The sequence below is a fragment of the Mercenaria mercenaria genome, chromosome 4 (genome assembly GCF_021730395.1).
Source record: "Mercenaria mercenaria strain notata chromosome 4, MADL_Memer_1, whole genome shotgun sequence".
NCBI classification, from domain to species: domain Eukaryota; kingdom Metazoa; phylum Mollusca; class Bivalvia; order Venerida; family Veneridae; genus Mercenaria; species Mercenaria mercenaria.
In genome coordinates, this window is record NC_069364.1 from 48,237,671 (window position 1) to 48,254,645 (window position 16,975).

Here is a 16,975-nt window from a genome sequence, read left to right on the forward strand (position 1 = left end):
TCTATAAAAGGTCAAGGTCACAGGGGCCTGTTCATGTAAAATCATTTTTTGGAAATAACATGAGAACCACTTGACCTACAATGTTGAAACTTAATAGGATGATTGGACATGCAGAGTAGATGACCCCTATTTATTTTGAGGTCACTTGATCAAAGGTCAAGGTCACAGGAGCCTGAACAGTGACTTGAGAACCACTAGGCCAAGAGTGTTGAAATTTAGCGGGATGACTGGACATGCCAAGTAGATAATCCCTATTGCAGCCAACCATCAGTGTCTCTTTGACTTCTGCTCCTGACCTCTATTGACTTCTTGCCTATAGGACTTTGCATTGGGGGAGACATGCCCTTTTTATAAAAGCATTTTCTAGTTGTTGCTATATTTGCTGTTGGTATTCTTGAAAGAAGTGTGTTATTATTGGCATAAATAGTTTTATGTATCTCACAAGCTGGCAATATGTCTCAAATAGTTGGTCGTTCAAACCAATTAAAATTTAAAATATAACAAAATTTTAGTCTCACAAAGATACCTGATTTTACGTTAACTTGGCATTTGATGTTCTTATTTAGATTAAATTATTAATTGCTTACACAAAGGTGGGATTGTTGGCAAACAAACTATTGTTGACATTTGAAAAATACATCATTTTTCTGTTTTAAATCAATAGCTGCATATTACTGTTGAAAATCAACCTGGATTTGTTCAAATGAAAATCTGGAGTTGGTATTGATTTTAAGTGGAACCCAATAAAAAAAAATCTGTTTAATTATTCTTTCATTGTTAAGGCTGCTGGACTATAAAAACACGTTCGTTCGTTGGAACCATTTAGGTTCCACACTAACAGTTCCATACATGTTTTTCTTATGTTATTATCATGTTTTGATGGTTTGTAGGTATTTTTAACGGGTAGGAGAATTTTTGCTTATAAATAATATTTTATGAAATATTTGCTTTCGGATCACTTGAAGAAATATTTTCAGAAAAATATTTGAGTGTACTGTAGCATATAGACAAAGGATTTGTTTTTTATGTTATATTTTCTTTAAGTATGTATATTTATTTTATTTCAATATTTTATAGTACATTAATTAATATTTTTCAGGTATAGAAGATGTTGTACATGCAGATAAATATTCAATTGTGGATGTGGAACCCTGATCTTACCTAGAGGAGTTGCATCAAATTTTTAACATATTTTAGCAGAATGTTTGCAATGTGAAAATAACATTCTTATTTTAAATAGTCGGATTCAGTGATACTTTCTTTTACTTCACACACCACTCCTTGTGATAATGACATAACATAAAGAAAAAGGGAACGGCAGTACCAGATTGAATTGTTTCGATGTGATCAACTAATTTTTTTTTATGGTACGCATTTACTGTATGAGACAATGACGTAAGAATAAGAAAAAGAAACCATTATACTAGACAAAATTGTTTCAGGGTGATAAATAACAATGACTTTTGAAAAAAGAAAAGACAATATTTTACCCGACAATACAATAGTGGAAGAGGAGTCTGCGGAGATGCAAGAACTACGAAGCATGTCTGAACCTCCGCAGATAGAGGATGAAACATATATGTCGGAAATGCCACATTCTCCATTGTGGAGTCAAAGTGACAAGCAGGCGACACAAAGATTAATGCTAGATAAATACAAGGCAAAAGTGCGGCCAACGATGAAGGCGACAATTCAAGCGAAGGTTTATAATTTTCTTGAGAGACCAACTGGATGGAAGTGTTTTATCTACCATTTTACCGTGTTAGTATTCATATTTATATTTTATTTTTGTTTCCTTCTGCCATTTAATCATCTAAGACTAACCTGCTAAAAATAGAAATGCTGAATGACTTTACCTTGTCTGTCCATAAGTCTGTTCAGTTGAGCATTGTTTGTCATTTTTCAGCAGAACTGGATCAGACTTCCACTAATGATTTCTCATAAAGAAAAAAAATGGAAGGAGTCATAATTTCCAGATTTATACCCCTTAGATCTTTTGTAAAACTCTTTTTTTATAGACAGACAGCTATTTCCAGGGGACAGCCATGGCCAGTGAAAATTTTTCTTAGCTCAGCTAAACCAAAGGTTCAGAGAGAGCTCATGATTAGTAAAGTTGGATGGTCCAGCGTCTATTGACCGTCCACAATTTACATAAACATTTTCTCTGAAACAACTAGTCAGAATCACACCAAACTTGGTCTGAAAAATTTTGGAAAGGTCTTGTTCATATAGGGGCACTTGTTTGTAGTATATTTATAAAGTCATCTCCCAAATTTGTTTAAAAGGGGGCAGTTGGCCCCCTTAAGAAAATAGAAATACTTTTAAACAGCCTTTTTGTATGAACTGCTTGATGGACCTTCATCAAACTTGGTCTGTAGCACCATTATATGGTCCTCTCTCAAATTTGTTCAAATAGGGGCAGCTGACCCTTTGAGGGTCAGCCAAAGATAAAACTTGAAATACCTTTAACCCTTAGCCTGCTGGCGGCGATTGGTTTTGCCTTTGTGACCAATCCGTGCAGGCTGATCATGGTCTGCACTGTTCGCTATTCAGTTAGTAAATTCTCAGTGAACACCCCTTCGAATAATAAATGGTATTGCCCAAACTGAATGATGAAACAGTCCATTTTAGAAATTTAGCAGGCTAAGGGTTAAAAAACTTCTAATGAACTGTTTGATGGATCTTCATAAAACTTAGTGTGCAGTAACATTGTATGGTCCTCTCCACAGTTTGTTCAGATAGGGGCGCTTGGCCCTTTTTAGGCACTGTTAGAGTTAACATTAGATGAACTTTTAAAGTTGGGGGACACTAGGTTCAAAGGTGAGAATCATAGTGATCTTAAGACAGAAAATGGTTTCTCAGTTACTAAAGAATGCTTTGGTCTACAGTTGTTAAATTTCATACATTGATTCCCAGTGGTCTATAGATCACCCTTTGTTGTTTTGCTGGTTGGTAGGTCAAAGGTCAAGGTCACAGTGATTCAGACTGTTAACCCTCAGTTACAAAAGAATGTTTTAGCTTATAGTCATGAAACTTTGTAGGCTGATTGTCTGTGTTCAGTAGATGACCAGTGTTGTTTTGGTAAGGTGATGGTTCAAAGGTCAAGGTCACAGTGGCTGAGACTGGAAATGGTTTCTGCTTAACTGCTAAAGAACCTTTTGGCCCACAGGCTGATTTCCTGTGGTCTGTATATATACTCCTATTGTTTGGGGAAAAGTAGGTCAAAGATCAAGTGCACAGTGACCAGGGGAACTAAAAACTGTTTCAGCTCTGTAACTAAGAAAAAAGCTTAGCTTACGGTCATCAGACTTCACTTTACCTGAGTACTAAGTGCTCATTGTGAAGTTTTAGGATCGTTGAATGTCTACCATCTCTTCATCCTAAATGACTTTTGCCTGTTCATCCAACATCCACAAATTTTGGAAGAACATCTCCTAAATCACAAAGCCAGTTTCAGCTAAACTTTACATGAGTGTTCCTTGTTGGATCCTCTTTCATATTTCTTCAGTTGTATGTTAAGCATGTAAAATTCTAGTTGCCATGACAGCCGGGGTCACCTTGGCTGAGTGGTTAAGGCCGCTGACTCTGAATTACTTGCCCCTCACCAATGTTGGTTCAGACCTCACTCAGGGCATTGGCCCCATGTGGTTCTGGGACGATCTGTGTATGAAAAGAATTGGAACCACTGTCTTACCCTTGCATGATCGTAAAAGGCGACTAATAGGATCTTAACACTTGGTTTTGTTGTAACTCTGTGATTCCAGCAGGTATAAAAATTTTGATTCCATACCTCATGTTTTTATTTCCATGTAAATGAATCGTGAAACCAAAATTTTTAGTCCTGTTTGGCGCCATATAACCTATACTGTGTTGGTGCGCCGTAAAACCCAAATCAATCAATCAATCAATCACTCAGGGCATTGTGAATTCTTCATGTGAGGAAGCCATTCAGATGGCTTACGAAGGGTTGGTGGTTCTACCAAGGTGCCCACCTGTGACAAAATAATGCATGAAGGGGCACCCAGGATCTTCCTCCACCATCAAAGCTGGAAAGTTGCAATATGACCTAAAATTGTGTTGATGCAAAGTTAAACCCAACAAAAACAAAAAAAGTCATGATAACCACAGGGAAATCTAGAAAAGTCTTCTCCACAAAAACAGCCAGCCCGATATCAAAATAATTTCACAGCAATATACATTGAATGATCCTCTACCAAAGTCCTTGAAATTATTTTGATTATTCACTTAAATACATCTCCTTTGACCTCTGGTTTGATTTTGAAATAATTCCAAATATATTTAGTAAGACACTTCTTGTAATTATTGTCCCTCTCAACAGCCCTCTTGTTGGAAAAATAAGTTTATACACATATGGAACGGAATGGGGGTGGGCGGTATGCTTTCATAAGAAACTGTATTACACAAAGTAGTTTAAAGATGATTAAGTTCCCTAAACTAACAAATGAAGCTATGAATGTTGAAACAATTAAGCTAAACTAATGATTACCTCTTTTCTGATGTATTACTGTAGACTTCATACTGATTAAGTGTGTAATTAGGGAGGAATGCAATATTGTCATAACTCCTTCATTGTTTTATATGAGATACAACAGTATTGCATTCAGACCTCAGTATGTTCTTTGAATTGCAGTGTTTAGTTCAGAAGGTGGTTCCAAAATAATCTTTAATTAAAGTTAAGTTTGTTTTATGACCAGTGTCGGTTGTGACAGTCACAGTATGAATAGAACTATACAACATTTGGTTATTTGCAGAGGCGTGATTATGGTGATGTTGTGAATATCATTTTTAGGTGACAATTTCCAGGTTCATAATTATGCTGTAAAGTGTAAATGCAGTTTTGAAATGACTATTTCCAGATTCATAATTATGCTGTAAAGGGTAAATGCAATTTTGAAATGAACATTTCCAGATTCTTAATTATGCTGTAAAATGTAAATGAAATTTAGAAATGACCATTTTCAGATTCATAATTATGCTGTAAAATGTAAATGCAATTTTGAAATGACTATTTCCAGATACATAATTCTGCTGTAAAGTGTAAAATTTATGCAATTTTGAAATGACCATTTCCAGATTCTTAATTTTGCTGTAAAGTGTAAAAGCAATTTTGAAATGACCATTTCCAGATCCTTGATTATGCTGTAAAATGTTAAAGCAATTTTCAAATGACCATTGCCAGATTCATAATTATGCTGTGTAATTTTGAAATGACCATTTCCATATTCATAATTATGCTGTGTAATTTTGAAACGACCATTTCCATGTTCCTAATTATGCTGTAAAATACAATTTTGAAATGATTATTTCCATATTCCTAATTATGCTGTGTAATTTTCAAATGACCATTTCCACATTCCTAATTATGCTGTAAAATACAATTTTGAAATGACCATTTCCATATTCCTAATTATGCTGTAAAATGCAGTTTTGAAATGACCATTTCCAGATTCATGATATACTGATACTGTGAGTGTAATGCAGAACCACCAATTTCTATTCCTCATATGGTGCTGATAGTTCGAAATACTTTATTTCCAGTTTCATGGTGTTGCTGATACACATAAGTGTTACACTGCACCATCTGTTTCATGGTTGTCAAAATTCATGATATGGTGCTGATATTATTAATGTAATACAGAGTTCTGTATTTCCAGATTTATGATTAGTCTATTAAATAAGGGTTGTGTAACACTTAACAATCTATTTATATTAAGTTTATAGTAGAGTTGATTTGTTTCAAGGTTGATAGAAATGCTAATATTGATAGTATGGCAATCTAGTTCCAGATTCATAGTAACACTGAAAATGATATTATGACTAAGAATCCGTGTCTGTGGTGCAGCTAATATTGATTATGATGGTTATAGATATCTGTTTCCAGATTTGTTGTAGTGCTGATAATGATAACATCTATTTCCAGATTTGTGATGGTGCCAATGACTTTAAACATCTATTTCCTGATTCCGGGTGGTGATAATATTGATAACATGAGTAAGAAACATCTGTATCAAGATTCTAGGTGCTGATAATGATAACATCTATTTCCAGATTTGTGATGGTGCCAATGACTTTAAACATCTATTTCCTGATTCCGGGTGGTGATAATATTGATAACATGAGTAAGAAACATCTTAATCAAGATTCTAGTGCTGATAATGAAACACTATTCAGATTGAGATGGGCAATGACTTTGAACATCTATTTCTGATTCGTTGGTGATATTGATAACATGAGTAAGAAACATCTGTATCAAGATTCTAGGTGCTGATAATGATAACATCTATTTCCAGATTTGAGATGGTGCCAATGACTTTAAACATCTATTTCCTGATTCCGGGTGGTGATAATATTGATAACATGAGTAAGAAACATCTGTATCAAGATTCTAGGTGCTGATAATGATAACATCTATTTCCAGATTTGAGATGGTGCCAATGACTTTAAACATCTATTTCCTGATTCCGGGTGGTGATAATATTGATAATATGACTAAGAAACATCAATTTCCAGATACATAGTGCTGCTATTATGGATCATATGACTTTGAACTTCTATTTCTAGATTCATTATGGTATCATGATTATGACTTTATGACTTATATATTCCCAGATTCATTATAATTCTAATATTGAAAGATCTATTTCCAGATTCATGATGGTGCTGATATGTCTCATATTTAGTGTGTTATCAACAATAGATCAATATGGAGAATTCGCTAATGCAACGCTCTTCTGGATGGTCAGTATAATAACTTTATATAATGTAAATGTGACACGTTTTATGAACATAAATTCTTAATGCTTATATGTAAATGAATTAACATTTTCAGCCGTACAAAATCGGTAGAAAGAATTTATTTTCAAAAGTGCATAGCTTGTTATATTAAGATAATGGACCAGTAATGACATTTTGCAATTTTTGTTTGATTCTGTATTCTTGTAATGCTGTATTGGCATTCTCCAGCTACCAATGCAGTTTATATGAAAAACGAGCCGGAGAATAGAGAATACAAAATTGTCAGGAACTTGCCGAATCATGGGTCCACTATCTTGATTTAGTAACATGAAGCATATAGCAAAAGAAAATGGGGGTCCTCCATGCCAAGTGGTTAAGGTCTCTGACTTCAAATCACTTGCCCGTCATGGATGTTGGTTTGAGCCTCACTCTGGGCATCAAATTCTTCATGTGAGGAAGCCATCAAGCTGGCCTACAGAAGATCAGTGGTTCTACCTAGGTACCAACTTGTGATGAAATAATGCACGGACAGGCACCTGGGGGTCTTCCTCCACCTTGAAAGCTAGATTGTCGCCATATGACCTATTAACTGTGTTGGTGTGACGTTTAACCCAACAAAACAAACAAATAGAAAGAAAATTATAATATATACGAGCTTGAAACTGATATATAACGAAAGAAATGAGCCATGCCATGAGAAAACCAACATAGTGGGTGTGCGACCAGCATGGATCCAGACCAGCCTGCGCATCCGCGCAGTCTGGTCAGGCTCCATGCTGTTCGCTTTTAAAGCCTATTGGAATTGGAGAAACTGTTAGCGAACAGCATGGATCCTGACCAGACTGCGCGGATGCTGGTCGCAAAAGCCAGTATGTTGGTTTTCCCATGGCACGGCTCAAATTAATTTTAGAAACTGCTAGCTCCGTGTGATAATTCAGTAACATGAAGTGTGATACCAAATTTAAAAATGATGACCTCAGACCAACCAACTTCTGTAAAATGGTTTTGGAGAAAAACTCAGCATGTCATCTCAAGATTGATGGCTGTTTGCTTTAATTACTTATGTCTGGCAACTCCTTAAGTCTTCATCAGGATTATCTGCAGATACGCAGGTTTACGGCAAATCCGCGATTTAACTACAGATTCCTATTACCTATACTTCTCTGGTCCTAGCTTTCCCTGAAAATATGATGGATTTTTGTCGCACTTTGTCATTTAGTTCTCGGAAATTGATGGAGAAGAACAGCAGAGCTTACAGCGGCATGCCATTGGGGTTTTACAGATATTGTTTTTCATGCTGATTATGTTGTACAGATTGTGCTGATGGCAGTGAAATGTTTTGTCTGTCACTGCAGAAAATTAATCAGGGCAAATATAAAATTGATAGGTAACAGACAAGGAGAATAAAGAAAATAAAAGTTAAAGCAACATGATTAAAGACAGAGTGATTTTTATGCCCCTCCCCCACCCTCAGCCCACTTTCAAAGTAGAAGAAGTATATTATTTTGCTCACTGTCAGTAGACCATTTGGTTTTCTGTTCAATAACATATTACGACTTGCAATGGTCAAGCTTCACAGGATGATTGCCTGTGATTAGAAGATGGCCACTTTTGTTTTGGGGGTCATAGGTTAAAGGTCAAGGTCATAGTGACCTTAAGGCTGAAAACAGTTTCTGCTCAATAACTAAAGAATGCCTTGGCCTATGGTTATCAAACTATAGGATAATTACCTGTGATCAGTATATGACCACAGTAACTTTGGGGTCAGTAGGTCAAAGGTCAAGGTCACAGCGACCTCATAATTGAAAATGGTTTCTTCTCCATAACTAACGAAGGCTTTGTTTATTACATTGGCTTACAAGTCGTTTAGTTTTGAGTGCATTAAATCATAACCTAGCATTACTAGTTGTAAGGAGCAATATACAAAACATATATAGAAAGAAGTATGAGTGAAATAATGCAACAAATGGTCCCGTAAAAAAATTGAACATCAGACAAAATGCCCTAACCCGTATATAGATGTATATTTGAAATAGGTTTGCTAGCAATTTATTATAAGGTTTTCAAGGTAAATATTTTTGCTTTATACATTCATTTAGAAATATGCTTTTCCGGATAGACAAATATTTTATTATTGACATATCATCTAATGCAGTTTGTGTTTGCTATATATTGTATGCAAAGCAAGATAAACATTTTGTTTGCCTTTGTTGGCTCTGTCTTGCATTAAAGAATTGATGAGCAGAAAGCAAATATAAACCCATTTCTAAAAGTCTATGGAAAATAATTTTCTGAGAAAAAAGCAAGACGTAATTATGCTATAAAGACATTCCAATTTTGTCTGTATGCTCTTTCCCATTTAATTGAGTTAATTGTGCTATTTTAGGGCAGTCTTACTGTATTTTGGATGGCAAGGCATTTTATTTTAACATGGCTCCATTTGATTGAAAAAAAAAGAAGTTCAAGCTCAGTATAGTCTGTGATAAAAAATGGTTGACATGCGGACTGGTAAGAGTGCATTATGACATCAAATTGCCACATGACGTCAGGATCGTTACTACTCAATTAAATGAAGCTAGCATAATTTTTATCAAAAAGGCCTTGATTATTTGTTAATTCAAAAGCATTTCAGCCTTTAAAAAAACTGGCAATTTTGTTATACAATGTCAAAAAGTTTATACCATATACTACATTTACAAAATGGGGGCAGTTCTGTTTTTTGGAAAAATTGTGAAAAAAGCCTCTTTAAAAGCTAATTTTATGCAATCACAGCACATTTTCAAGTTGTTTTCTTTCAAGAGATTGATCTAATTTTGTTGTTTTTCTTGTATAAGAAAGGCTTCAGCTGACAATGTGACAAGGATTTAATCAGAAAACAAGATTTCAGCCACCAAGTATATTAAAATTTTAATGTGGATTGATTGAAATAGAGAATATGTTCTGAGAAAATGCCAATTTTGTAGTGTCAAGAAGTGATAATTTTTAATCAGATCTTCTTTAAAGGGATTAGATTTGATCTGACATTTTGCTTGTCATTACTCTCACAAGAATGTCTCAGTTAAAGTCTGGAGGAAGTAAAATTATTAGCTTTAGGGTTTGAGGTTTCAGTGTATGTTACAGTACTGGGATTAAAAGCCAGTCCCCTCCCTCTAGGACTGCTTGATATATTTTGATGAAATTTTAGTTTTGTACTAAATAGCATCAAGGTCTATATGGACTGTTCATTTGAAAAAATATATGGGCTGAAAGGGACCTGATGAGGTCCATATATGATTTTTAGCTTAACTATACAAAGTTTATGGATAGATAAGTAGTATAAGCAGTTCTTTAACGTCAGGAGTACGCATGCTCGAGAATGCGGCGGGAATTTTGAATTCTAGTTTTAGAATGACATCACCTTTCTATGTTAAGAATGACCTCACTCTGCTATCTATATATCCCTGAAGTATATAGAGCCGCCTTATATATCTGTCTAGGGCGTGTTCGCGCACATTGAGGGTCGGCCCTACACGGGGAGATAACACGAAAACAAAAGCTATACCCGTGCGTAAAAAAAGAATCCTCGTATAAAAAACCATTCGAAAGAAAATTTATAATAATTACGTACTGCTGACCAGTCATTAAAACTATACGAGAATACCTATTTATAAAATGAAATTAAAAGAAAAACTATTACCCACTCAAGGGATGTAAACCCGTTGATATCCCACGCTAAAATGAACCAACACTTTTAGAATACAGATTAATACCGTCATTTCTAAACATAAAACAGCCAATCAGAAGGCAGGAAAACGAACCAATGTAACATCTCCAATAAAGTCATTTTGACCGATGAAAACGTCAAAATTTTAACCAATCGACGCTCAGTATTATTAACGAATGACATCGCGAGTTCAGAAAGCGAATCGTATATAAGAGAGTGCACAGCCGTCATCCATTGGAATTCATACGGGTGACATGGAAAACTTTACCGTTAACACTTTCACCAGCGCAGACGAATTTTGCGGGGATACAGGATTTCAGTCACGCGTTCTCTTCTGCAAATGACAACGGTAAGTCTGAATACTGATCAGAGAATAAACTATTTTGACAGGCTTAAACCCGTTCTATAACGTACAAATACGATGATTTTACATAGCGCGATTTATGAGCGCATTTATATAATGATTACAATTTCTTTAATAAACCCGATACGAAATACAATAGAAATAATTAACTAAATTATTCATACAACCTACCTGTCCGGATAAATTCGCCTAATGAATCAGTGGTTGAATAGAAATATCGTTTCACTACCAACAGCCAATCGGAATGCATTATTTTGACAAGCGGTAACGTTTTTCCAATACAGGTTGAGACACGTATCGCTTTACGTCTACTCCACGCTATAGTGTACATATATATCGATTTTAAACAGCGCTGTTAATGCTTTATACATAATTATAGAAATGATTATAGCAAAATGTCATGAATTTACCCGATACGAAAATGAAACAGAAATACCTAATTTAATCGTTCATACAACTTACCTGTCCGGATAAATTCGCCTAATGAATCAAATCTTTAGATGGTTGAATAGAAATATCGTTTCACTACCAACAGCCAATCGGAATGCAGTATTTTGACAAGCGGTAACGTTTTTCCAATACACCTGACAGGTTAAGACCCGTATCGCTTTACGTCTACTCCACGCTATAGTGTACATATATATTGATTTTAAAGAGCGCCGTTAACGCTTCATACATAAGTATAGAAATGATTAAAGCAAAATGTCTTTAATAAACCCGATACGAAAATGAAATACAAGCACCTAATTTAATCGTTCATACAGCATAAACCGTGATGTGCGCTTTACCCGAGATCCTTTAACCGAATGATATTTACCTGTAGAACTGGAGTATATAACACTTCGCTACCTACAACCAATCAGGAAGCAGAATTTTGACAAGCGATAGCACGTAGTTTAACATTTGGCCGCATTATTGAGCGCGTTTTATAATTTCAGTGTATAGCTTTATAAATACTAACGGAATTAAAAAGCTAGGTTATTGAGTTTATTTATTTCCTCTGACGGTTTTTAATGTGATAATAGAAAGGAATGTTTACTGTTCTTTAATACATAGATGAATAACTATTGACACGGCAGTCAATTAAGCAGGATGGCTGTCTTACCTTACCTATCTGTTAAAAAACGTAAAGTACAACATTTCTCTATTATGCTTGGAACGGCTTTAGCAGTGTTTGGTATCAAATGAAAGGTTTTGACGAGTACTATTGACAAAATGAATTGTTTTATCACATATCCAAAATGGCAGGGAATGAATTTACAGGGCGAAGTATAATAAATAGAGCCAAAGCAACGTTCTGATTAGTTAATATAACTTATAGCATTGCTTTGATTTGCTAGCGATACAGCGCATTTTGATTGGTTTAATTCTCAAAGGAAGGCTAGCTTACGTGTTAAAACTTGTCATTTTTGCGATATTTTGGTTCAAAGCTGTTCGAAACTGTTATGTTATTTTATCAATTAGTGAAACGATGTTGAAGAAATAAAATACAATAAAGGAATATGTTGTTTTATTTGTGTGCACCACCACACCTACCGACGCTTCATCTTTTCCGTTAAATCAAATTTGAATGTATAGGTTATAAATAACAAAGACATATTGTACTTTCAATCTTTTATTGCCAAAGCTTGTAACACATATACAGACTACATGTATCAACTAAAATAAGACACAATAAGTTCATCATTCGACTTCTTGCGATACGCATCAAACGGTTTTAAAATGTCCTTCATTTTTCGTCCGGAACATCGGTTCATAATGTAATATACGCAATACAGCCCGCATATGTTTGAATCCGTATCCTGTATTTGACTGAAGTTCATCCAATAACGCTTCTTTAACGCTTGCTCAAAATGAACTTTGTAGTGCTCCGGTCTATTACCTAGTGAATCGAAAACTTCGTCTGGCCCTCTTTTTGGAAAGTAAAAGACCACCCAATGTTTTCCTGATCCCAGGCTCGTGTCTGTATTCGAAATGACGTATTGTCCTCTACGTATTTGAAGTTGGTCCGCGGCGCATATTGTCACAGGGTACTCTTTTAACATTTCCACGAGTTCGTAGTTATTCATTTTAAAATGTATAGGTGTTCCAATCTGTAGTATCTTGGGTCATGCTTTCGCGATATTTCTTACGTCTTGGGCTGTCTAAATCACGACTCAAAGGTGTGTCCATTTTATACCTATGTCGCTTCAGATCACTATGCTTTCGTGACTGTCTTATTTCCGACCTAGCAATATCAACCGCTTGGGCTACGGGTGTCACAAGTTTTACTACGGAGAGATCTTCCCCTTTTTTATCCCCCCACCAAAGGTGAAGGGGATATTAGAAATGCTCTCTGTCCGTCCGTCCGTGTCCGCAACAATATTTGTCCGGAGCATAACTCCAAAAGTACTTGAGGGATTTTCTTCAAACTTCATACACTGATAGAACACATTGGGAGGAAGTGCAGTGTGCAAGAACAATAACTCTACCTTGCCTATTTTTTGAGTTATTCCCCTTTATCTTATTTTCTTAAAAAAATTTGTCTGGAGCATAACTCCAAAAGTACTGGAGGGATTTTCTTCAAACTTCATACACTGATAGAACACATTGGGAGGAAGTGAAGTGTGCAAGAACAATAACTCTACCTTGCCTATTTTTTGAGTTATTCCCCTTTATCATATTTTCTTCAAACATTTTGTCCGGAGCATAACCCCAAAAGTACTGGAGGGATTTTCTTCAAACTTCATACACTGATAGAACACATTGGGAGGAAGTGCAGTGTGCAAGAACAATAACTCTACCTTGCCTATTTTTTGAGTTATTCCCCTTTATCATATTTTCTTAAAGAAATTTGTCCGGAGCATATCTTCTTCATGCATGGAGGGATTTTGATATATCTTGGCACAAATGTTTACCACCACGATGCGGAGTGTCAAACGCAAGAACTAGGTCCCTAGGTCTAAGGTCAAGGTCACACTTAGAGGTCAAAGGATACATGAATAAAAACCTTGTCCGCAGCATTTCTTCTTCATGCATTGAGGGATTTTGATATAACTTGGCACAAATGTTTACCACCACGAGACGGAGTGTCATGCGCAAGATCCAGGTCACTAGGCCTAAGGTCAAGGTCACACTTAGAGGCCAAAGGTCAGATACAAGAATGACTTTGTCCGAAGCATTTCTTCTTCATGCATGGAGGGATTTTGATGTAACTTGGCACAATTATACACCATCATGAGACGAAGTGTCATGCGCAGTTCCCTTCTTTAGAATTACTTCCCTTTGTTGTTACTTTAAATAGCTTTTATTGTAACTTTTTCATTACTAGTCGTAGGGAAAAATCGAGACCACTTTTCTGTAGTACAACATACATGCTAAATCCAATTTTGAGGTGTATTTTGACCAGTCTCTTCCTGATAAAGATTTTTGTGTGGACTTGCAATTTTTTTTTTTTTTTTTTTTTTTTTTTTTGTTACTATAAATAACTTATATTGTAACATTTTTATAATTGATCCTAGGGAAAAAACAAGACCACTTTTCTGTGGTACAGCATAGATGTTACTCTCCAGTTTTAGGTGTATTTTATTAATTTTATTATATATAAGGTATCTCTACCTAGTAAGGAGTTTTTTTGTGGACTTTAAAAAAAAAAAGACTTACAATGATTACTAAACAACCACAAAATTAACATTCCATTTGCAAATACAGTGCTAGATAAGAAATTGCTTGAGGATAATTGGAATTTCACTTTGTCCCTGTTAGCTTCATCCTCTTTTACAGTAGCCATATAGAAAAACATCATAGTTATACTCTTCATGAAAATTAATAAAATTTAGCAGTAAACCACCTCACTACTGACTTATTCTTTCTTCCACATCTTAAAACCCCTGATGCGGACCACATCCTTCAATTATGATATGCCCGGTGGGGGGATTAGCCATGTCTGACATGGCTCTTGTTGTTCTTGTTTCATTGCTTCCCTTTCTCGTTCCTCTTTTAATTCGGCCATTTTTCTTTGATATGCACCGCTTCCTACAAAGTAACGGCCCATATGATCAGGCCGTACGTATCCGTCCCTCAGGTCTTTGAAATGTTGTATCCATTTTTCAGGGTCCGGTTTATATGGGACCCATTGTTCTTGTTTATAATCGTACACTTCTATGGAACCCATTTTGACACAGTGAAAGTTAAAGCATGCCAATCCTTCTTACAACGTTCATTCATCATCATCCGATTCTTGATCGTCATCACTTTCTTTATTATTTTCCTCCATTGAATAGTCTCTTTTGGTTTTATGATTGGGCCACAACTCAACAAAAAGGTCTTTTCTAAGGGCAATGGCTTGCCGAATAGATTCATTGACAGTCATCCCGTGCTGATTTTTAAGTTTCTTAGCCGACTGTATAATCTGCTGCTGAGTAGGGTCGTTTTGTAGCTCATAAAAGTCGATTAGAAATCGGGCATAATTTTGTCTCAGTCTCTTTCTTAGTTCAGGCAGCACGTCATTAGCGGTGTGACGATACGCGTCTTCAAAAGAGAGCCCTTGTTCCGTATAGTTGTTAACTTTAGCGCTAAATTGTTCTTTAATAGATTGTCTGAGAGGATACTGAAAACGCTTATCCAATATCTCACGGCGTGATCGCTCTTCTATAATCTCAACTTTTCTACGTTTACCTGGAGGTCCCTTGATCAAAGATCGTTTCTTTACAAAGCTTGTGACATTATTTCTGTTTTCTGTTTCATCATCACTATCATCATCATCATCATCATCATGGTCATCATAATCCTCCTCCTCATCTTTATCCTTGTCATCATTTTTGTCAGATAAGTATCCTTCTCCATTGAAATAGTCTTCTTGTTTGTATTCATCATTCGTTCGTTTTTTCTTTTCTGGATTGATCGCCTGGAAAATGTTTTCGCGTAAATGGTGTTGTTCTGGGGTGCTCGATATTAAGTCTATTACCAAATAACCGTGCGGTCTTGATGTCGCTCGTTCAAACCGTTTCATAAAGATGTTACTAGACGAAGGGTAAATTCTTCTGGCCAATGTAGCAACTTGTTGTCTGTCAATAGGATTATTAAATAGCACCAGATACTGCGTCTTCAAAGCGATATCTCTACAAGCTTTACCTTGAGGGAACAAATTTTGGGTGAGATATATACGACAGATATGTTCCTGTGGTGACTGCCCTTGGTAAAGAGATCAGCAATTCTTTGATCGCATTTAGCTTCAGTCATCAAGTCGTCAAAGACCAGCAGGTTCCTTCGATTAACATTTATATATTGGGAATCGTTTAGGTAGTCTGGAATACCGTGTACAAATTCGACCCCGGGAATTTCATGCCGAAGTTCATCATACAATGGTTGCCATTGTCCAAAACACTATATGATACGCTGAGGGTGAGGTCTTACAAGATTTGATGATAACAGTTTTCTTGTCCATTCAGTTTTTCCACTACCACTTGGTCCTGAAACGACCATAGAAAATGGATGTTGAAACGTGATCTGTCTTGAGATGTCCCATGCTTGTAATGGCGGTGAAAAACTGTCAGTGGCTTCGTCATTTCCGTGGACATAACGTTGATGTCTCCGCGTGTTGTCGATCCTAGAGAAAGACTGATGGCAAACAGGACACTGATGCATTTGTGAAAACGATGTAAGTATCTTTTATCAAAAAGACACTGCTTTATTCTGTTTGCCATTCTTACGCTTTCTTGGGGCAGAGGAGAAAGAAGAGGAGGAGGAGTGGAGGAGGAGGAAGTGGAGGTGGAGGAGGAGGACAAGAGGAGGAGGAGGAGTGGAGGATGATGAGGAGTGGAGGAGAGGAGTGGAGGAGGAGGAGGAGTGGAAAAGGAGGAGTGGAGGAGGAGGAGGAGTGGAGGAGGAGGAGGAGGAGGAGAGAAGGAGGTGTGGAGGAGGAGGAGGGAGAGGAGATGGTGTAGGTATATACAGTAACTCGTAACCCCTTCAGTCATGGTTAAATTTACTTTTGACTTATATGCGTGTGATCCCTGTGCGACCAATCAAAATGCGCCGTTTCGCTAGCAAATCAAAGCAATACTATAAGTTATATTAACTAATCAGAACGTTGCTTTGGCTCTATTTATTATACTTCGCCCTGTAAATTCATTCCCTGCCATTTTGGATATGTGATAAAACAAATCATTTTG

General features: G+C 36.2%; 1 protein-coding gene across 2 annotated transcripts in view; it reads left to right on the forward strand.

Annotated features, from left to right (window-relative positions):
- LOC123551611 (potassium voltage-gated channel subfamily KQT member 1-like) overlaps positions 1-16,975 on the forward strand; it is a 142,045-nt gene that overhangs the window by 67,014 nt on the left and 58,056 nt on the right. For both annotated transcript variants that reach the window (XM_045340655.2, XM_045340656.2), the window contains exons 2-3: positions 1,100-1,761; positions 6,669-6,759. In XM_045340655.2, coding sequence (XP_045196590.2) covers positions 1,457-1,761; positions 6,669-6,759 — 396 coding nt within the window. In that variant the 5' untranslated portion in view covers positions 1,100-1,456. The remainder of the gene's footprint in view (positions 1-1,099; positions 1,762-6,668; positions 6,760-16,975) is intronic.